General features: G+C 38.2%; 1 protein-coding gene across 4 annotated transcripts in view; it reads left to right on the top strand.

The window, feature by feature from the left end:
- grm8a (glutamate receptor, metabotropic 8a) overlaps positions 1 to 21236 on the top strand; it is a 217385-nt gene that overhangs the window by 137689 nt on the left and 58460 nt on the right. For all 4 annotated transcript variants that reach the window (XM_072377434.1, XM_072377432.1, XM_072377435.1 and 1 more), the window contains 3 exons: positions 13678 to 13813; positions 14078 to 14232; positions 17474 to 17611. In XM_072377434.1, coding sequence (XP_072233535.1) covers positions 13678 to 13813; positions 14078 to 14232; positions 17474 to 17611 — 429 coding nt within the window. The remainder of the gene's footprint in view (positions 1 to 13677; positions 13814 to 14077; positions 14233 to 17473; positions 17612 to 21236) is intronic.

Raw genomic sequence — 21236 nt, 5'->3', positions numbered from 1 at the left:
CTCTTGCACTAAAATTATGCTTTTAAGTAAACTATATTGTTTTTTTTGTGAAAATCGATGTTTATAGCTACAAATGGGACAATTTTAAGTTTTCCCCTTTCCTTGTAGCTCAAGTGTATTTCTTACTTCATCATTACCCCACATCACATGCAGAATACTTATTTCATCCCACCTTGCAAGTTGGAATCGGTCCCTCCAGTTTTGTAAGTGTGGTATGTCTGTCTGACCTTACCTTTCTGTAGGTTGTGCTCTGCAGTTTTAATTCCCAGCCATAGCATTAATGGTGGATTTTTTTTCACGTTATACACGGTAATACAGGCAAAAAAACATCTTATAGAATTTTTAACAGAGGGGGACTAAACTGTCTTTCATTTAATAGTGTTTTCATGCAAAGTTGATATCATCTATCTTTATGACAACTAGACATTAATCAAAACGAGACGTGATATTCCAATTATAAATCTAGTGGACCTTTTTCCTTTCAACGGTAAAGTGGCATCACTGGTTAGGTATAAAAGATGACTAGTATGGTGTAGCGTACTCGTGATTACCAGTAAAAGGGGGGAGACCCAAAGAAACCCTTTTGCACCCTAATTTACAATCATGAGAAACGGGGTGAAAAAACATTCTAACCAAGGACCTTCCACCTTTGAAAGATTCCGGAGTCATATTAACATCCGCTCGGCCGGCCAGCACTGGGTTGGATAAACACGCTCACCTTTTGGTACCAGATTGGTCAGTGGGGTGTGTACCAAGAGGGAACATTACCATTCTGATCTAAAGAGTTGTAAATTAAAACGTGACACTCACCATCCGGATACAAGACAGACCCTTGTTGGAAATAAGGAAAAGCTTCAGAGCCAGTTTCAGATGGATTAATGAATTTGTTACCAATATGCCTCATAATTACCTACTGACTGTGAAATATGGAAAAAGGCAGTTCAAGCATCATTTTAAGACTTTCCACGACGCTGTACGTAAAATACCAGGAAAGTAATTATTCCGCCGTAGGACCCGACTGTCGTGCCGTGGAACCACACCGCCATCTACAGATCGCAACAGCGAATCTTTGAATTAGAATCATTCTGTGTTTAATTGTCCTGTTTATAATCCTGTGACTGCAACATTAGTGCAAATTAAATGTGTGTGTGTGTTACAATGAACCGGAGGTCCAACCGACGGAATACCAGTCAGTCAATGAGCCGTGTGTATAATGCGTCTTCATTTATAATTGGTCACTCACCATAATCCATCGTCATCTCTTATTTGAACATGTCAACTGATTCATGTTTACATTGCTTATATTTCATGCCTCTGTGATAAGTATGGTATTAATGTATTCTTTGAATGTGCTTTGGGATGCCGGGATAAGAGAGATTAACTTTTTAAAGTTAATTTAAGAATGAAGCCCCTCTGTGATGCCCAAAGGCAGACGAAACTCCACCCTCGCCAGTGAAAGCGAAGCGCGCAGCCATTCAAAGTTAGTTTTTAGTTAAGTTTGTAGATTTGTAGTTTTCACGTTTCAAGTTAGTTTACTCTTTTAGTCACTTTTATTTACCCTTTACTTAGACTATTTCACTTATTTCTACTTTTCAGTTGCCTTTATATTATTATACCCTTTTTGGCTCTGCTTATCTAATTTTGTCACCTTTTTGGGACGCTCATTTCCTAAGCAAAATCCACAGGGCAGACGTAACCAATAATTCCCTTTTTGATCAAGTTTACTTGAAAACCCCATTTTTGTTGGTTATTTTGACTCGACCCCCGCTCAAAAGCCACTCAGCCACCGGCCCGCATCCTTCGGCCATAAAAGGGAGAAGATACTCAGCATCGGATGCCTTCAAGCGGACCGCACGCTCCAAAGATCCTTGGCTGCTCCACCGGCAACCACTCCACCAGAGAAAGAGAATCCACAAGTGTCCGCTTGGGACTTGCTCATCCGGCGATCGAAGGTCTACCCGTGTCTACTTACCAAGGAACTTCGGCTGTGGTTTGGTAATAAATAAGACCGAGTTGAAATAACCAAGTTTTCATTCATGTAAGTTATCCCTGTATTTAGCCAGAGACCGCTATAGAAATATTAAGTCCCATATCTGTCTTATCCCTGGGCTATTTAATGGAATATTTGGTGTTATGTCCTCATTACCATACATCCTGAGTGCTGTTTTACTCCATGTTAAATAAATGACCATATACAATCGATCCATGTTCATGTTTCTTAAGTAATTCCGGTCAATTCAGAGAGAATTCTAAACTTCAGTAACGACTCTTACGGTACATTTTGACACGTTCCTTCCAACATAAATGGTAGGTGGTGCCCCCTTCTTTTAACGAGATCTTAAGAATTAATTTCATATCTAGAACGCTACAATGGAATCAAAGTGTACATCATTAAATCTTGTTGGATTTCATTTTTTATGGTCTTGAGTTGGTAATGTTGTTTTGTCACCATGAATGACCACGCAGGATATGTTTCATATGACAGTATTCCAGTGTAAGCATTTCAGATACATGAAGCCAGCCTGTTTGTGGAAAAGTTCTGCAGATCTATAGCAGGTATTAAGTCCTTTTCAGGGTTGAGCTACCATCATGAGACAGCTACCCCAGCTCAATTTACAAAAGCCTTTCATGCAGACTCGAGCTGCATGCATATGTGAAATTGAGAGCAGAATTGATTGTTTCTCAGAGATACAAATGTGATAAACTCTGTAGGAAATCGTAAGGATAATCCATATTTCTCCAAACTATGGTAACACTAATTAAACAGCAGCACTGGGGAGAATCAAATCTGTTTGCTCAGTAACAAGACACTGGCATAAGCAATACCTCCAAAACTTAGTTTTACAGGTCAACTTTCGCAAATATTCTTGTTAGTACATGTTGATGAGCAGCTTATTAGTAGACGCGGAGATGGTGCTCTCTGCAGCACAACACACTGACAGCAGATGAATGTTCTCTGCTCCATTTTGGCTTAAACGTATTCTCCTGTGCTTCAACTCTGCTTTTTTTCTTTCTTATTTTCTGTCTACAAAGAAAATTGTTCCAAAAGACAGTGCCAAACATCACCATAAGGCCCTGTGATATGGCAAAAATGAAATCTCAGTATATTTAGACTGAATTAATATATGATATATTTCTGTATTTTCAGCAAATATTTACTATCATTGGGCAATAATGGATACAAGTGAGCCTGTTTTTGTTAAAAACTGCATTCTGCAGTGATAAAAATGTAAGTTCAGTTGAAAAAAGTAAGTTTAAACTAAGAAATGTATAGTTAAATGATCATGTTGTTCTTCTTAATTTCTAAGTTAAGTTAATCAAGGTGTACTCAAATGCATTTTTAAGACATCAAGATTAATAGTCTGTCCTTAACATTTTCAGTTGTTCCAATAGCTTACCCATGGCCTATAATGATTTTGACTGATTACATGTAACGTTTCTGTGAGAAAGTAATTTTATAGGTTCAGCTCCCAACCACAATCAGGCTGCATTTGCACTGCACAGAACACGAAAGTGGGGGAAGAAAAGTGAGTGCTTTTGCTGCTGTGGTGACTCTCTTCATTAGAAAATAGACAGTGTTGTCACAGCATTGCTGCACCTTTGTGTACAGGGCAACAAACAAACAACCTGAATATGCAAAAGAATGTCTCTCATTTTGAGCACTACCTACGCACAATCTCTTATCACCATCCTCTAAGAACTAGTCATCGTTCTCTGAAATCATCAGTGTTGAACATTTTGTGTTAGGACATAGAGTACTTTACAGCATTACAGAACATTTGCATGGAATACCTGGGAGATCTGTAAACTAATTTAATTTGATCCAGCATAATGTGTCCCACCACATCCTTTGTATTACCTTAGCTAGAAAAATTCTAATATTTCACTGATATTCAGTGGATTTCACACAAAAAGACTGCACAGAAAGGTCAGGTTGATGTTCCAATCCATGTGCCATTAATCTCATTGTTTGTAGGTATATCTAGCTGTAACTTGCAATGTGGTCTGTTAAAGATTTTTGAGAATCTAAATTAATTTTGAGGTTCCAGATTAATTCACATTTCCATCACGCCACGTGAATATACCTTTCCTGAAACGATGCATGAAGGAATTTCAAATGCATGAAGAAAATTGTCTCTTTGTTTATTTATTCTTCTTTAAATCATCAGTGTTGTAATGATTTTGACATTTTAATGACTAATCCAAATTGTGCTAATGCATTGGAGGTCAAGGGAAATATTTTTGACACAATTTTAATGGTCTCATGACAGCCAATTTCAATACAAGATGGACATGACAGTTTTCATTGTAATGTTGCCAAAAAAGCAAAATAGTTTCTTTCAAGCCTCTCTAGAAGAGCCATTAATGTGTCCTGAGTTTGTCATATCACAGGAAAATATAATATTAGCCACTGAACCATAACTAAATCATGAAAAGAATGGTCAGATAGATAAATTAGGTTTCAAAATAAAAATAAAAAATACTATTTGCTGTGAAGCACATGGAACGTGTCCATTAATGGCACAAATCGACAGCTCTCACATCAGCACAAATTAACCCTATAAATCGAGCAACGGCGCTATGAATCATTAAGGTGGATGTCAAATCACAAATTTACAAGATGGATAGAAATGTTTTTCTGCCTTCATAGCTGAAAACGTGTTTTACTATAATAAAATGAGAACATAACAGCAACTTGGACTTAATGTTATAATACCTGCAACGAAGCACCTCGAAGCATCAACTAAGGAACGATAACGTATGCTAAGTCATTTTACCCCTTACCAGTGCTTTATCCATTAATCCCAGTTGTGTTTAAAGTTTGTTCAAATAAAAGGTGCAATGGTCATTGCAAAGGCAAGTCAAGGTGGGGATCTTTAGCTCGGCATATTTGTCTACCTACACTAATTTGCAAAAAAAAAGGATGTATTTGCACGGTGAAGGCAGCATGGGTGGTTAGCTAGATATTAATTGCATAGTTTGTCAGTAAGATGCCAGTGCTCTCTAGTATTTAATGGGACATTCTTCCAGCTCAAAAACTCTACAAAAATACAACTGTGGCACTGGGGCTACAGAGGGTTCATTCAATGAATCGTTCAGGTTTGTAAAGGATTTTTACGTCATCCTAACATCTCAGTGAAGAATCATCCAGCCTCTTTATCTCTGTCTGAGTTCCACTTCCAGTCTTTGTGCATTCACTGTAACTTGGAAGAGGAAATTTGAAACTTTTGTTCCTGCTTTTTTCAATAGAAAATTCTCATCAGGAGTTATATATTTCACTTAACTTTAGAAAGAAATGAGCTAGTGATGCTCTACTTTTTTATGCTTTATAGCCCAACGAAGAACTTTCTATTGGCATTCTTTTTCTTTTTCTTTTGTTAGTTTGAAATTGGAGATTACATGTCTTTGAACATAGCACTATAGTGGTTTATCTTCATAAAAATAAACTTGCAACATTAGTGATACCTTGCTCATAAAAGCAACAATTGTTAATGTTAGTCTCTAAGTGTGCCAGAATGAGACCACAGGCTATTTACCGTAGTAAATAATGTAGTAATAATGTTCTTCAAGGGTTATTGAGTCTTGCCTATCTCAGAAAGGCTGAAGAAGGGGTGTGGTCTGTTGCCTCAGTCCTTGCCTCTTAAATGAATGGTTGATAGAGTTGTTGTCATTTCTCTCTTGGGTATTTTAACCAAAGTATGTCACAGACATTTTATTAGGAGCCAAGAAAATTCAGTCAGCTTGTGGGCAAAGAAGATCATAATATATCAGTGTCACTGGTCCTAATTTTCTGTGCTTAACAATGTGTGGTGCTATTATTTGTTAGTGGATATATTCATTGTGTTTCTGTTATCAATGTCAAGCTTTTTTTTTTTCTTTTTGATGATGCTTACTGTGCATTGTGTGTTTACCGTTTAATGCATTTGCATCCATGTAAACTATCATGTTTTTATGTTATCTCTCAGCTGCAGAAATAGGCTTGTAGACAGGAGGACATTCCAGGTTGGGGAGTTACAGGCATCAGCAGGAATCTAATGCTGTTTGGCTGTGTTCAGAAAAGAAGCCAAGACATGTATTCACATGCACACACACACGCGCACACACACAGCCCCAGTCTCAGGCACTACTGTAATTGGATGTCTGATTACTGTCAGATAGTGTGTGTAGGAGGGAGAGAGGGGGGGGGGGTGCCAGAAAAATGAAAGAAAGTTCTTCTTTGAGGGAAGAATGTTGTAACGGTAAAGTTAAAGAAAGACAGATTGACACTCAGAAGTCATGGGGAGCACAGGGGGAATAGAGAGTACCAGACAGAAGTGGGCAAGTTCTAGCTTTGTGATCTCTGTGCTTAACATTGACCTTGTGCTTTTATCTGTGGTCTGACATCCAATCATCCTTTGCTTATCTCCCTCCTACCTTGCCTTATGCATCTTTTCACCCTCCCGTCCTTTTCCATTTCCTCCTTCCATCTTCTGATTTATCTTTTTCCTTATCTGCCCTCTTTTCCATCTATCCTACTTCTCATTCTTCAACTTTGGATTTGGTCCCTTTTCGTCATGCATTTCTCCCCATCAGCCACACTCAATTCCACCTTCAATTTCCTACCATCTAGCAGGAAGTCAGTGGGATTGATCTGACTGATTAGAAGTATTGGTGATTCTTGACAGGTGCCGGAAAGTCGAATGACTCATTGGAGACTTGTCCTGCCCTGGGACTCATAGCTCCTAGACTGCACATCTGCTTTCACTGCAACACTTATACTGAAAGATTAGAGTTTCACGTTGTTTCCACTTACATGTGTTTGGTCCATAATGCCATCTGATATGCAGACGTTGGCCCTTATTGTTTCATCATAAATGCTGTAAATCTTTTCAGACTGATGGAAAATACGTGCATTAAATTATTGCAAGAACACTTATAATTCAAAGAAAAAGGTAAGTTAACATAGGTTGGTCTGCATGGCAGTTGTGCATGCTAACCGTAAGTCACACAGCTTCCAATCCTTCCCATGCTTATGATGGCAATGTACAGCTGATAATTTTTCACTCAAATTAGTTCAAAACATAGTGATCTGTTTGACTGTCAAGCTATTAGTTTGTTGGCCTGTTCGATATTGCATTTATTGAACTCCTGAAGATACAGTGTGCTCTCTCTACAAAATCCACCTCAATAATTAAAAAGTGTGTAATGCACTGTAATGCAGTCTTGAGCAGAAGAAACGGACCACACTTCATTTCCTTATAATTTCATAAATTACAAGAAAATTAAGCATTAGATCTTGAATGTGTGGGTGACGAGATCAGCATTGTTAAATTTTGTATTTATATGAATATACGCAATGAAAAAGATCAAATATATCCACTTGCTAGGTTTCATGTGAATTCCTTCTGCACCTTTGTTTGCAGTGTTTTACAGCCAGTAGGTGTACAACAAAAATTATTATGGCTTTTTACAAGACTCACTATTATCAGTAATGCACTTGGCTTACTTAATATTGTACTTTCTTTGGATGTCTTGAACCTAATTTATGACAAAAATTAAATCTAGTCAAGTCGAGGAAAAAAATAAATCTTCAAACAGTTTTCCTTTCTTTTTTATTCTTTTTTTTTTTTGCACATGTGACAAGCACAGTCCTTCATGATCTGAGCAAGTGCTCAGACTAATCCAGACTTCTTGACTCCTGTGGTGAGGACAGACCTGCTGGCCCCTCCAACACACACACACACACACACACACACACACACACACACACATACACATTTTCTATAAGAGCATTTCATTTTACATATCTATTTACTGGAGGGAAAAAAAAACACACCCTGCCATCTATATATGAAAGGAAGATAAGAGAAAGTTACATAGTCTTAAATAGTTAGTCTTTATAATCTAACCATGCATGGTGTTGATGTGCGGCAACTTCTATCCGAAAAGAGAAATTGCTGTATATAAAGGCAATATGTGGAAAAAAATGTGTAAGTATCTGAGTGGAAGCCCCAGGTAGTTGTTGAAAAGTGTGTGCATTGGTCCCTGAATATTTTTTTTAATGCAGTTTAATGTAATTGATTAGTTACATTTTACTCTAAAACTGAGTTTTGCTTTTTTTTTTGTTCAATTTCCCATTTGTGCTCATTAATAATTGCCTAAGTAATGCAAAATTGGAGATTTGGATTCTGCCAGTCAGCTACTTCTCCTAAATACTTACGGTAAAGTTACTAATGTAAAGTAAAACAAGCTAAATAATATGCAGATCTTAGCAGGGTGTAGATTGAAACAATAACACAAATGTTTGTCTCAGAGTGAAGGATAACTCAGCAGTTATAGCTTTATAATTAAATTCAGGTTTTTATAAAGATACCGCAAAGTAAATATCCAATATCAACCCACTGATGTTGATACTGAACTGAACTCAACTTTTTGAGCAAGTTCATTGCAACGCTCTATGCACTCAACCATAGTTCTCAGTGTATTCATACCATGTTAATCAAATATTTACTATTTCAGTAAACTGAAACAACTCGAGCACATTTTTTCCATGCCCATATCAGTGTTTCATTATCAGCAAATTAAAAGCAATTTCAAGCTTAACTCAGCTATGTGCTCTCAAAAGCTTTTTCACTTCAGGCTGGGTTCAGGTCTGAGCAGCGGTTTTGTGAGTTCGGGTTAGAGCCGCCCTAAATTTTTAAGCCAATTTGACGCTCGAAAACCTGCATCCTCTAAGGCATATTTTAATGGGAGGATGTAAATTTTCTCAGGACAGCAGTTTAGTGGGGGGTCGTCAATGATTCATTAGCACGTCGAAGGAGAAGTTTCAACTTGGAGCGAGATTAAGAAAAAAAAAAAAAAGAAGCACACCCAATATTTATTACACCATTTAATCTGCACCTAGGAGAACAAAAGCCAGCATAGTTATTGGAGTTTTATGTAGTTGCATTCAAAAGCCAACTCTCAGTGGTAAGAAGACATGCAAGTCTGAGCAGCCATACACACATTCATGCAATGATTTCAGAGACTTGTGCTGCAAGCCAATGAGAACGCACTGAGAAACGGGTTAGCTTTAATTTTAAAGCATGTGCTAATGAGGTTTATAAAATAGTGTTAGTCGGAGTATATGTGCCTGTATTTTTTCTTTTTTCTATGTGCTTATATGCTGCATTAGTGTGATAATTCTCAGTTTAACAATCCACTGGTAGGTAGTCGTGAGGGTGAATGCAGAGGAAGGTTTTATCAAAGAAATGTTGCTAAGCTTCAGAGAGAAATTATTTACATGGGTTTTGGAGAACATGCAGAGCATTGTGCATGAGCTAAGCATATTGAATGTGCCAATAGTAACAATTGACGTCCGTGTGTCTGAGTTGCTGAGACACACTGAACATAATCAGAGGATGACACAGATTTATTCAAATGGAAGAATTGTTAAAGGCAGGGACTTTGATTTCACTAGCTTTTATTCTTTGAGTTACACACTATTATTTAACACAGATATAAGCATTAAGATACACACACTCTAGTGCCAATGACATTAAGACATCTAGCTTTAATGTTACCCTTATTATTAATCCTGCTCAGTAGGAGGCCACATTAACATCTTTATGTCCAACCCTCAATGCCTTTAAAAATACGTTGCAAAATGCATGATGGTACAGTGAGTATGTTTGATACTTCTGTACTGTTAAAGTTTTAGTATTGTGTATATCAAGATATATGGGGTACAACTGACTGCTCCTGAACACTGCTTCTACATAGCTTTTAAAACTTGTGCAGTAACAAACAAAACCAACACGCAAACACAAAAATGAAGAGGAGAAAGGGTTTAGTGAAGAGGGCCAGATGAATAAAGAAGTTTAACAAAGTTTACTAACTTTGCTCACACACTTGGGAGATCTCTGAGAAGTTTGATTAGCTAAAGGTAAGAATAAAATGGCAGAAGCTCACACATTGAGAAAATGAGTAAAAATCCCCCTTTTTTCCCTCTCTATTGGGTAATAGATGAAATGGTGCAGAGAGGGGGGTGTGTGGGAGGGAAACAGATTGTTAATTAAACGCTGAGACAGTGGAGCTTCATGTCCTGCAAGGGAAAGAATTCAGTCTGAAAACAGAATGGAGGTAATTGCCAGCTGTAAGGGTTTTGTTTGGAGAGGCATTGAGCACTGTTAGCATTTTCATCATCCCAACTTGCACATTACATCTTTATTTTGAACAGCTGTACAGGGACCATCCATAACTCATAAACAGACTGGTCATTTAGAATCAAAACAATAGTAGTTACACCTATGCTGAGGTGAACAAAGACCCATATGCAAGGCAGTAAGATTCAGCTGTGTTCTGTTACATGCTGACGTTTCAGTAATCAGGTTATCTTGGTTTGTTGGTGCTCAGTGGATGAAGAGCTAATAATTTAATTAGCCCCTCATTGATGAATGTGGTACAGTTGGTGATTTATGTTAGAAAATATTTCTGTGATCCGACTGAAATTTTATCTGAAGTTAGTGAGGTGGATTTCCAACTGATCCCACATTAGCTCACCCTGCATGCAGTGTTATATCACTAAACAATAAATGATCCAGTATAAACACAATCAGCCAAAGCAGGGGTCTTTTTATTGATAGATTTAATCTGAAAAGGGCGAACAGTGTTAACATTACAGCAGCTAAGTCATGTGTTTACTGTTCACTTTGTACACAAAACATTTTTATGTTTTTCACATACTAGAAGTTTTCCACCCAGCGTCATCAGACAGGATCAGCAAGGCAATTTTATATTGAGGCACAGATGGGGAAAAGATAGATCACATTTTTTGCTATTTTAGTATCTAAGAAAGACTTAAACTTTCTCCATTCTAAATTATGAGATGGTTTGAAATACAACTTACTGGACCTGTCAGCCAGACGTCGTGAACGAGTACTACCTGGACTGGTAACAATCAGTCAAATGAATGAGATACAGAGTGACTCCGTGAAGATGGAAGAAATCTTGGAGTGGACTGCTTCCACCAATTAGGCCTTTATGGTAGAGTGGCCAGAGAGAAACTTTCCTCACTAAAGGGCTTATGGTATCCTGCTGGGCATTTGCCAAAAGGCACATCAGTGACTCTGACCACGAGAAAAAAAAATCACGTGATCTGAGGAAAGTAATAATAATCTATATGGCGACAACTCTGAAGTATGTGTGTGAAGAAACCAGGGACTGATCATCACCTGCTAAAACATGGTGATTGCAGCATCATTCTGTGTTGTTTTTCTATAACAAGGAGAGAAAGACCAGTCAAGATATACAGGACAAGATGGATGTAGAAAATAAAGAACAGTCCTGATTTTTAACAACAACAGAAAAAAAATGAAGCAAGACATGACCAAAGAGAGTTTGCCTCAGTAAAACACTCAGCCTCGGAGTGAAGCAGCCAAAGTCTGGAGCCCAATGCAACATCTCTTGAAAGACCTAAAAAAGGCTTTTAACTAGGTCTGGGCAAATAGTAAAGTCTTTAATTGCGTTAATCGCGTGATTCCCTGTGATTAATCATGATTAATTGCATTGTTATATGCAAAATCCAATAATGAATTCAAAAGTAGCATATAATGCACTTTTATTGGAACTGTACAGTCATATGAACGAAGTGCTCTGGTGATGAGACATTTCAACGTTGCAGTGCTTACTAATAACTTTGGCTCTGTCGACTGTGCCTTCTGGAAGAACTTTGAAATGAAAATGGCCATGTAAAGGTTCTTCTTTTCTTTTCTGACTGCTTCCTGTGAGCGCCGCAGCAGTAAGCAACATACTAGGCTCACTCACAATGGACCTTTTCAAAATAAAAGCCAGTGAGCAACAGATATTTACAATAAAAAATAATGAAAATCTGCATTAATGGGAGACAAATAATTGTCGTCGGTAATGAATTCATTAGTTAACGCAAAAAAAACACGTTAATGTGCCCAGCCCTACTTTTAACTTAGCTGAGCTTGAGTTTTGCTAAGAGTAACTGTAAAAACTTCCACAAGAAAAGTATACTAAACTCGTAAGAACATCCTCAAACAGACTAACCTGTAGTGCCTGAGGTGCCTTAACCAACTGTAGAGGGATGGCTGAGAAGCTGGCGTGTTCATTGACCAATAGGGAGATCAGTCATTTGATAGCTGGCTTCGCCCAGCCCATATGTTAAATGTGTCCTTGGTCAAGATACTAAACCTTGTATGATGTGTTACGGGTGTTTGGGTAAACCACTAAGTCTCTTTGGATAAAAGTGTCTGGTAAAGGGGTGAAAATATCCTATGTGAAAACATTTCAAAAAACAGTTTTTGTTTGTGTGTAGATTGATGAGGAGGGAAAAAATATGATCATTTTTAAGTTTAACTAAAACCAAACAAAATAGGGAAAATTTAAAACTCTAAAATCTTTCTGGTAACACTGTTTGAATCAGGTATGTCATTACTGCTAGAGTAATCTGATCTTACTAGCAATTCTGTCAAATAGTATGTTTGGTTGGGTGTTTGTGCGTGTTTGAAGGGTGGAGTTGATGGGGTGTCTGTGCAGATTTCTGTCACTTTAGTGATTAGCCTTAAGAGGCTTTTAATTTGAGGCTAATGAGTATTTGTTTTAGCACTTGTGTACTCTGCTGTGTGTGCGCTTGCCTGCTTACGAATGCGAGTGATTAAGGATTGTGATATAGTGAAAGCGACAGACTGTACAGATGTTCAATAAATGGGCTGGAACAGGCATAGAGGAAAGGGGATATCATTCTTTCTCACCAGCACACACACATGCATGAAGACGAATGACGAACGTGAGCAGGCGGACCCAGACAAAAGACAGTTTTCCACTTCTTCTTTGAAGTAATCCTTATTAGCAAGCAGGCACCTTACTTTGATTTGGGGAGAAGATACAATACATCAGAGCGAATTAACAGTCCGGAGCTTAAAGCTAAAATGTGGATTAGTGCTAAACAGTTTGCGTTGTTGGATTGCATGTGTGACTGTGTGTGAGAGTTCAAGGTAAAACAGGAGAGAAATAACATTTCAACAGGAGTCATTATCAGGTATTGTAAATGAAATAATTGTGTCATTCTCAGCAGCAGTAAACAGGATTTGATGTGGGCACAGAGTTCCTGCCACACAAACACCGAGCAGTAATAATATTTTTTTAGTCACGATTTGGTACCGTTCATCTTCCTCCTTTTTGTATTTTTCTCCTCTTGCAATCAACTCCTCCACCACTATTTTTTTTCAGCATATTTTCATGTATTTCTTTTCTTGCATTGAATTGCATGTCTCAGCCTGTTTCTCCTCACCTTTTGTCTTATTCATTCTCAGATTTTCTGTCCCTGTCTATTATAACCTCTTTACTTCTTTTCCTTTCCTTTTTTAATTTTCATACTTTCACGGTATATTGGCATTTTTTTAAGTTAACTTCGCTCTCCTCTCTGTTTTGTATTTTCTTGACTTTTCTTCTTCCTGCTTCTGCTGCCATGTTAACTACCCACTTTTGTATGGTTGCTGGAAGCATTGGAGCCTTTATCAGCAATCTTGACACTGAAAGCTTTCAACTGAGTGTAGAAACCAGTTGTATAAAATGAGTATAGGCTGAATCAGGAAAGACTGACAGAAAGCAAATTATGAGCACAGAATGAAAAATGCAAACTGGTTGGCTGTGAAATTGTTGATGCATTTTGCACCTCTTTTTCTGTCTCAGGTGGGGTGTGTATCGCACAGTCCTTGAAGATCCCCCGCGAGCCCAGGCCAGGGGAGTTTGACAAAATCATCAGGCGCCTGTTGGAGACCTCCAATGCCAGGGCTATCATCATGTTTGCTAATGAAGATGACATACGGTTTGTGCTGTGTGTGCTGTTTTCAGTCACACCTATTGTTAAATGACATTTTCTATGCTATAGTAATCTAATTTCTACAGTAGAATCTTTGACATCTACATGCCTGTTTTTCATAAGCTCTGTTATTCTGCTAATATTATGACAGAATTTACAATGAGAGGAAATGCTTCTCTTTTGCATATACTGACATGATCAGTCCTCGAGCAACCCATTTTCTTTCTTGTCTGGCTTTCGCAAAGGTTTTATTCTTTTCTCATCAAACAGGCGAGTTCTTGATGCAGCTAAAAGGAACAACCAGACTGGCCACTTCTTGTGGGTAGGTTCGGACAGCTGGGGATCCAAGATCTCTCCTGTGATTGGCCAAGAGATAGTGGCCGAGGGAGCCATCACTATTCTTCCCAAGCGAGCGTCTGTGGACGGTAAGAATAAGTGTAAACATGTTAGACTTACACACTACGCCAAGATTGCAGCGTGCTGTCATTACACATGCAGGTGGTAATGAGCAGTATATATGCCCCCCCAATGCATCTTAGTCCATAGCTGTGTGGACTCAGTCTGATAGATTGAATTACGTGAACAGGGGAAAGACTTGAACCTCCATATCCCCTTGGGCAAGTAGTTTTTATTCCAGGAGGCCATGGAGGACTCCCTCATTTGCTCCCTGTCAGAGCTCCCCATTAGATAATTGACTCCTGGAGGGCCACAAAGACGACAAGATATAAACTGAGAGTGAGGGAGAGAAGTAGAAGTTTAAATTAATCAAAGACAGCGTTGGCCACTTCACATCGGGACCACTCCAAATAGAAAAGATGGAAGAAGAGAGAATTCGGTGGAACCAAAGGCAGATAAATGAATTGTGTATACTCTGAGGTCTAATATATTAGATGGCGAGGGCAATATGACGTAATTTAATCCAGTAATTCACTGATTCTAGATTAAGCTTTAATTTGAGTTTTGTTGGTGATGAATCACATCAACTCAAGGGCAGTAGTTATTGGCCAACCTATTTCAATATTTCATATAAGTTGCATATACCACCAGTCCTGTTTTACTGAAAGGTTACCTCATCTATCAAGTCTAAAAACAGGGACATGGCTAGTATAGCCTCCTGCAGATATGAGAAAACTATTTTACTGTGTTTGAAAGTATTATAACATCACACAAAACCCACTAATTGGCTAGCTGTAGAAGTGGTTGCAGGCATCTGTTTCTTACCTTCGGAAAGAATCATGATTGCCGTTTTACCTCATTGTCAGTCTTTCTGCTAATTTGCACAGATCGACTATAACATTATGACTATCAGCCTGTTTCAGAGGAGTCTTCCTTTTTTCTGCCAAAGGAACTCTCACCAGTCGGGGTGTGGTCAGAAAAGCATCTGAGTGTATTCTGGAGTGTCTGATGCAAGGATATTGGCAATATTTGCTTTGGGACTTGCTTTTGGGGTGGTCTCTTTGTGGCTTGGGCTTTCTATCCATAAAGCACGGTTGCATTACTTTTGAAAAAGAAAAACTATAGTGTTAGTTTGAAAACCTAATGTGAATGGAGACCGAATCACTTCTGCATATATATGCAGGATATCTGTCTTTACAGCCTTGACACCGCCCCAAACATAATCTAAAATTCCAGCTTTTTTTGTTTTTTTTTAAAACAATAAATGTAAGTATATACTGATACAGCTGAATTCCCTATCAAGACGCTAATTTCATATATGAAGTTTCTTCTTTTATGATGCTAAAGTTGTTAAAATTATGACTGAAAATCAGTCCTATAGTCCTGATAGTTTAAAACATTTCCAGGGTGTCATTCTGCTCTAATGAAATACTGATTTCATAACCACAGCATCATCTGACAAAATCATGATTTAATCAACTTAAAGACAACGTCTGTGCAGTGACTTCAGCTAAACTTAGATGTACAATAATCTCCCACAGAGAAAGCTAGTGGCAGAATGTCTTGAACGTTTTCTCACAGTTCACAGCGTTGTGACGTCAGATATATTCCAGTCAGTAACTTGATCTGGCTCTTTCTCATGTAGTCAGTAGCTCTATTTCTGCTCATGTGCATGTAAGCTGGGACAAGGAAGGTGGTCTTGTTAAATGCCTCAGTCAAGCTGTAACTGTAGTTCAACTCAGCTGTGCATTTAAGTGTGCTAGATTGGGGCTTTAACTGCTCTTTCATGCCCTTTAATTGTGGTGCTGAAGACATTTGGATGGCTAGATACCCAGTGCCCCATGATCCCTAAAAGAAAACGAGACACCTTTCTTCTGCAAAATAGAAGTTTAGAGTAAAGGGGAGTGATTAGGATATGATTGGAGCAGACTGTCTTCTTGCTGAAGCAACACATTTAGAGTGCAGATTAGAGGTGGACATTTCAATACACTTTGATGATTTAAACTACTTTGACTTTGAAGAGTTGTGGACACTGTAATTTGTTCACTTGTCTAACGAAAGCTTAAGCTGTATAGCACATCATTTGGCACAGCAGTAAGCAAATACATTGACTTTCTGTACTTTTTCACCCAGAAGACAACTTACTTGATTCCCACTGATTAACAAGATGACATTAAACTTATTATTCGGCAAAGTAAATGAAAGCTTTTTGCTCAGAAAGTATCCAACTTGTAATTTTAGAAACTTTCTGCCCCAAAACAGTTACCCACATGGTGGCAAAATTCTTTTTCTTAATTTTCCCTTTCATTTCCACAGACGCTTTAATTCTAATTTCTATGAACATCACATTTGCTGTCACAATGGGGGGGCGTTTGATCCTACATGACATGTGCTTCCTGTTGAGCTACACAGGGAGTAAATGCACTGTTCTCAGCGGTCTAACTATCAGTAAAGCAGCACAGGTACAGACGGAACCCATTTCCGAGACGGCAGACGAGATCAATCAAAGCAGCTCTTGTCAGCTTTTACAGTGAGTCAGACATGGAACAGGGTGTCTGAGTTGATCTGATAGTTTCTCACCCTGCATGGGATGTTGTACATGCTCTTTGTTACTGCTTAAGCACAGTGCATGTTGGGTTGGGAAATTCATTCAAATCATTATTTTCTGTCCTCTTGTGCGTACATGAGGTCTACAGCAACAATGAAAATGCATCAAAAAGTCCCTGTTCCCTTTTAATTCCACTGTGAACAAAGTGCTACAAGTACAAGCAGTTCTATTCTTCCACTCTGTCTTTTGCCCATCTCATCAATGCGTCCTGTCAGCTACTGACATGCATTTCCTTTCCTGTGTGTGGGGTATTTTCTTGCGTGTCTCATTCCTCTTCCCTACTTATTAAATTGGACAAGCAGCCAAGCTATTGTTAAAGTTGTATTTAAAATGTTTGCTTTCCTTTCTCACCGATACACTCCACAGAAATGGCTTTTCAATCTTACACAGGCTTTTCATAACGTATGTCTTCATGTGTCAAAACGTATAACACTGCAGTTAATGCCAAACTTTTTATGTGCTTGCAACTTCGTGGAATTGAAGCCCTTATACCTTGAAGCACAAGTACCCCCCCTCACATTATACTGTTAAAGAAGATCTAGTGTTGACGCCAACAGACTCAGTCTCTCTTATGCACTGGAGATGTGTTTCTGAAGAGTATCAAAATGGAAGCCTCCCTCACCCTGAGTTTTAAATTTTTACCCTGTCTGTCTTGATCACAGCGTTTGACCGGTATTTTCGAAGCCGCTCGCTGTCCAACAACAGAAGAAATGTTTGGTTTGCTGAGTTCTGGGAGGAAAACTTCAACTGTAAACTGGGGATGCATGGCAAAAGGCCTGGTAGCCTGAAGAAATGCACAGGTAGGACTCAACACTTAACTTTATCTGTGATATGAATTGACTCATAATGGTTTTCCAGCGTTTGTATGGGGGAAAAAAAGGAAAAATAAAAAATATCAGCATCTTGTCTTTAGATTTTACATAAGACAAAATGATACAAGCTCAATAGATATTTTACAGAAGGAGGGATTTACACACAAATTTCACTATTTTCCAGTTGTAGTTGTCTTTTGATCATCCCTGGACCACACCCTTGCATCTCGGGGACACTTATCTTGTCGTCGTTTGATTTGAATCAAGACCAACTTAACAAATTCATAGCAGGTTAGTTCAGCAGGTCGGTTAACTTTTCCCCTACCCATTAAGTCCTAACAGAGCATACACATATGTGTGCACACATATACAAACTAGACATAGTAATCAATTTTTATTCATATAAACCAGGCTTACATAAAAGGGTTAATTTAGTGTGCCATTTTACCCTTTATCTTCACAAAATGCTTTAGCTTCTACTCAGTTTAAAGAACCAGGCTGTTTTAATTGAAGTGCTCGAAAAATTAATAGGTAAACATTTTAGTCTTACTTACAGCAGTGATAAGACAAAAGAGAAAAGCTGTCAGAAAATGATGAAATAGTAAAAGTTCTCTCTGAGAGTTATTTATCATCTCCAGGTCATTAGTGCTTTTTAAATGATACATTTAGATGTTTTTGCCTTGGTAAAAAAAAACAAACTCATGCCTTTAAAATGGTTCAGGAAATTACTCTACATCTTCTTGTTCATTCTGCAAATGGGAATGGCCCCGCCCACATCTGCTGACTCAAAGCAGAAATACTCTGTCACATCACTGATGACTGGTCTTGTAATTTAATCAAAAACTTTATTTTTAGTGAAGGGGAACTTTCAATTAATGTAAGCTTAATTTTAGGTTACTGGTCTGCTGTTTATTATTAACATGACACCTACTAATTTTTGTTATATAATTTGAATACATTTAAACATGATATTTAAGAAGAACATTCAGCTCTGGCACTCTGACAAGTCTCCTGTTTGGGATGAATGCAAATCACTAGTTTTTACCAGATCTAAGTTTTCTATTAAATGTAATATTAGCAGTGTGACATGGAATTGGCAGCAAATCCAGGCAGAAAGAGGTTATTTTTTTTTTTTGCTCACTAAATGTTGTTGAGTTTATATTTCTGGAACTAAACAGCTTCATATGATGACTTTACAAACATACAGTTCAACAGATGGGCACATATAATATACTCCTTCATTCTACATCATTAATCAACATATATTCAATACTCCTGCCTCGTGACATTTGAATGTTGAGGTTGCTGCTTTTTACAGCCGATTCAAATCAGAAACTCTGAACATAACCTCCCTCAAATCGGGTAACGTGTTCAGCATACATTATCTTTTTTTAAAGAGAGCCCTCTTTCTGACATGGAAAAATTGTGGCTTTAGGCTCTGTAGGCCTTGCTCTCCTCACTTTGTAGTATGCCCCTCATGAGCATCAAAGTTCTGAAAATGTGTCAGTAGTGACAAACGCGGGTTTTAATTTGAATTCTTTTTTGTATGGTCTACAGCTGGTGTCGATAAGTTCCATTAAAATGCATATCACACAAGCTGTTAGGCGATGTTTACACTTGAAGTATCGATCCCTGCTCTTGCAAACTGTGATGCCAACACAGTGGTCCTGCATTGACCAGTTTTTAGAGATGCCTGCAGAGAAAAACATCCTCTCACCAGCTCGTTTCGTCCGTTTTGCAGAGACACATGTCAGTTTTGGCACCTACCCTGTGCAAGAAAATATATTAAAAAAATTGTAGGAGTAATAAAACCTAATAGAAATGGTAATGTATCCTCTGTATGTATATGTGGAGTCCATGTCTTTTGGGTGGCAATTACTATTTTTCCTTTTATTTGTCAATGTGTTTGTGATGTGTGGTTTAACATGCATTTTTCTGTCATATCAAAATACTTTGATCTTATCATTACACAAGACCAAACCCTACAGTTAATTTTTGACCAGTGTGACCAATGCTAGGCATTGTAAATGTACTTTTACAGCACCTACACTTGTCACCAGCCAAATAAAACTGCTGTTCTTAAAGCAGATTTAGAAAGACATGGGCGATGACCACTCCAATTTTGGTGCAAGTGATTGTGTTTATATGTTCATGTGTGGTGAACTATGAGTATTCCCTGTGAGTATTCCCTATACCTGCCATTAATTCACGTAATTAGGCTTGTAGGGGCTGTGACTCCCATTGACCGTCCATTACTAGCCATGACATCGGTATGCACGTATGAGTCCAGGACCCTGTCCTTTATGCGACAGTCCATTAATTCCAACATCTGGGGTTTGCTACATCCACTATCAGCAACACAGAAGTCAATCAGCAGCCGGCTGCTCAATGTCGCCGTGGTGACACAGCAGATGTGAACATGTGGAAATGGGTGTGATCATTGCATGTGACTGCTCTGTGACAGAAAGATGAAAAAGTGAGAGAAAATAAAGACCTTAACAAGAAGTGGGATTGGAAAATTATATTTTGATGTATAAATTACACATAAACAGAGCATGCCGTGATAATCAGTTACATGAATATTTAAAGATTAGCAACAAATCAGAGCTGACAGACTAATAAATTATAGAAAAATTGAAAAAGGGAGAAAGGAGTTTCTGAATCTTAGCAAGTTTTAACTCAGGAGTCAGTCGTATTTATTAAATACTCTTCAGACTGTTTTAACGGAATAAGGATTTTATACAATGATCAATATCGATGGTAAAGGAAGTGTTCCGAAAATTCAGTATAATCCCTAAGGCCATTATATATGACATTATAAGATGAGATAAACTTTATTTATCCCACAGTGGGAACACTGTTCACCATTACAGCAGCTCAAAAAGACGGTGTATAGGGGCAATTTAAATTAAAATTATATATACAATGTAATTGTAAAACATTATATACCACAGATTACTTTTAAAAATTAAATTTCAACATCTTATTTCACCAGTTACAGTAGCAGCGTCAGCAGCAAGTCGGAATGTGTGGTTACAGTGCAGCATTATACAGTCTGATTGACGATGGAATAAAGGACCTGCGGAAACGCTCCTTCGTACACTTGGGCACTCAGTCTGATGCAGAGGGTGGGAGGTGTTGTTCATGATGGCGGACAATTTGGCCAGAGCCCTCCTCTCCCCACTACCTGGATAGAGTCCAGGGGACATCCATAGACTGATCTGGCTCTTTTTATCAGTCTGTTGTTATCCCGCTCGGAGCACCCCCCTCCCCAGCAAGCCACTGCAAGCCAAAGCATATGCAGTGTCAGAACTACTTTGTTAAAGAGAAGAGTGTATAGAAGAGAAATTTCAGGAAATTCAATATTTGCAATTGGTCACATACAGAGTAAGAACATAATGTTGAGCAGCTGCAGTGTAATGCACCTGCAGCCAAGTAAAAAGTACTGTATCTGCGACCGACATGGCCAGGGTTTTTATTAGTATTTTGTACTATTATGGAAAGAATGTGATGTTTGCCTTAAGGAAATGTCTTGCCCTGAATTTTCATTGGAGGTGAGTTAAAGCAGCAAGACAAGTCTACCAATGCCAGTGAAACACAAAAAGAGATCCTA

The sequence above is a fragment of the Leuresthes tenuis genome, unplaced genomic scaffold (assembly GCF_036924035.1).
Source record: "Leuresthes tenuis unplaced genomic scaffold, fLeuTen1.0.hap1 SCAF_23, whole genome shotgun sequence".
Lineage (NCBI taxonomy): Eukaryota > Metazoa > Chordata > Actinopteri > Atheriniformes > Atherinopsidae > Leuresthes > Leuresthes tenuis.
This window is presented reverse-complemented; position numbering and strand designations above follow the sequence as displayed.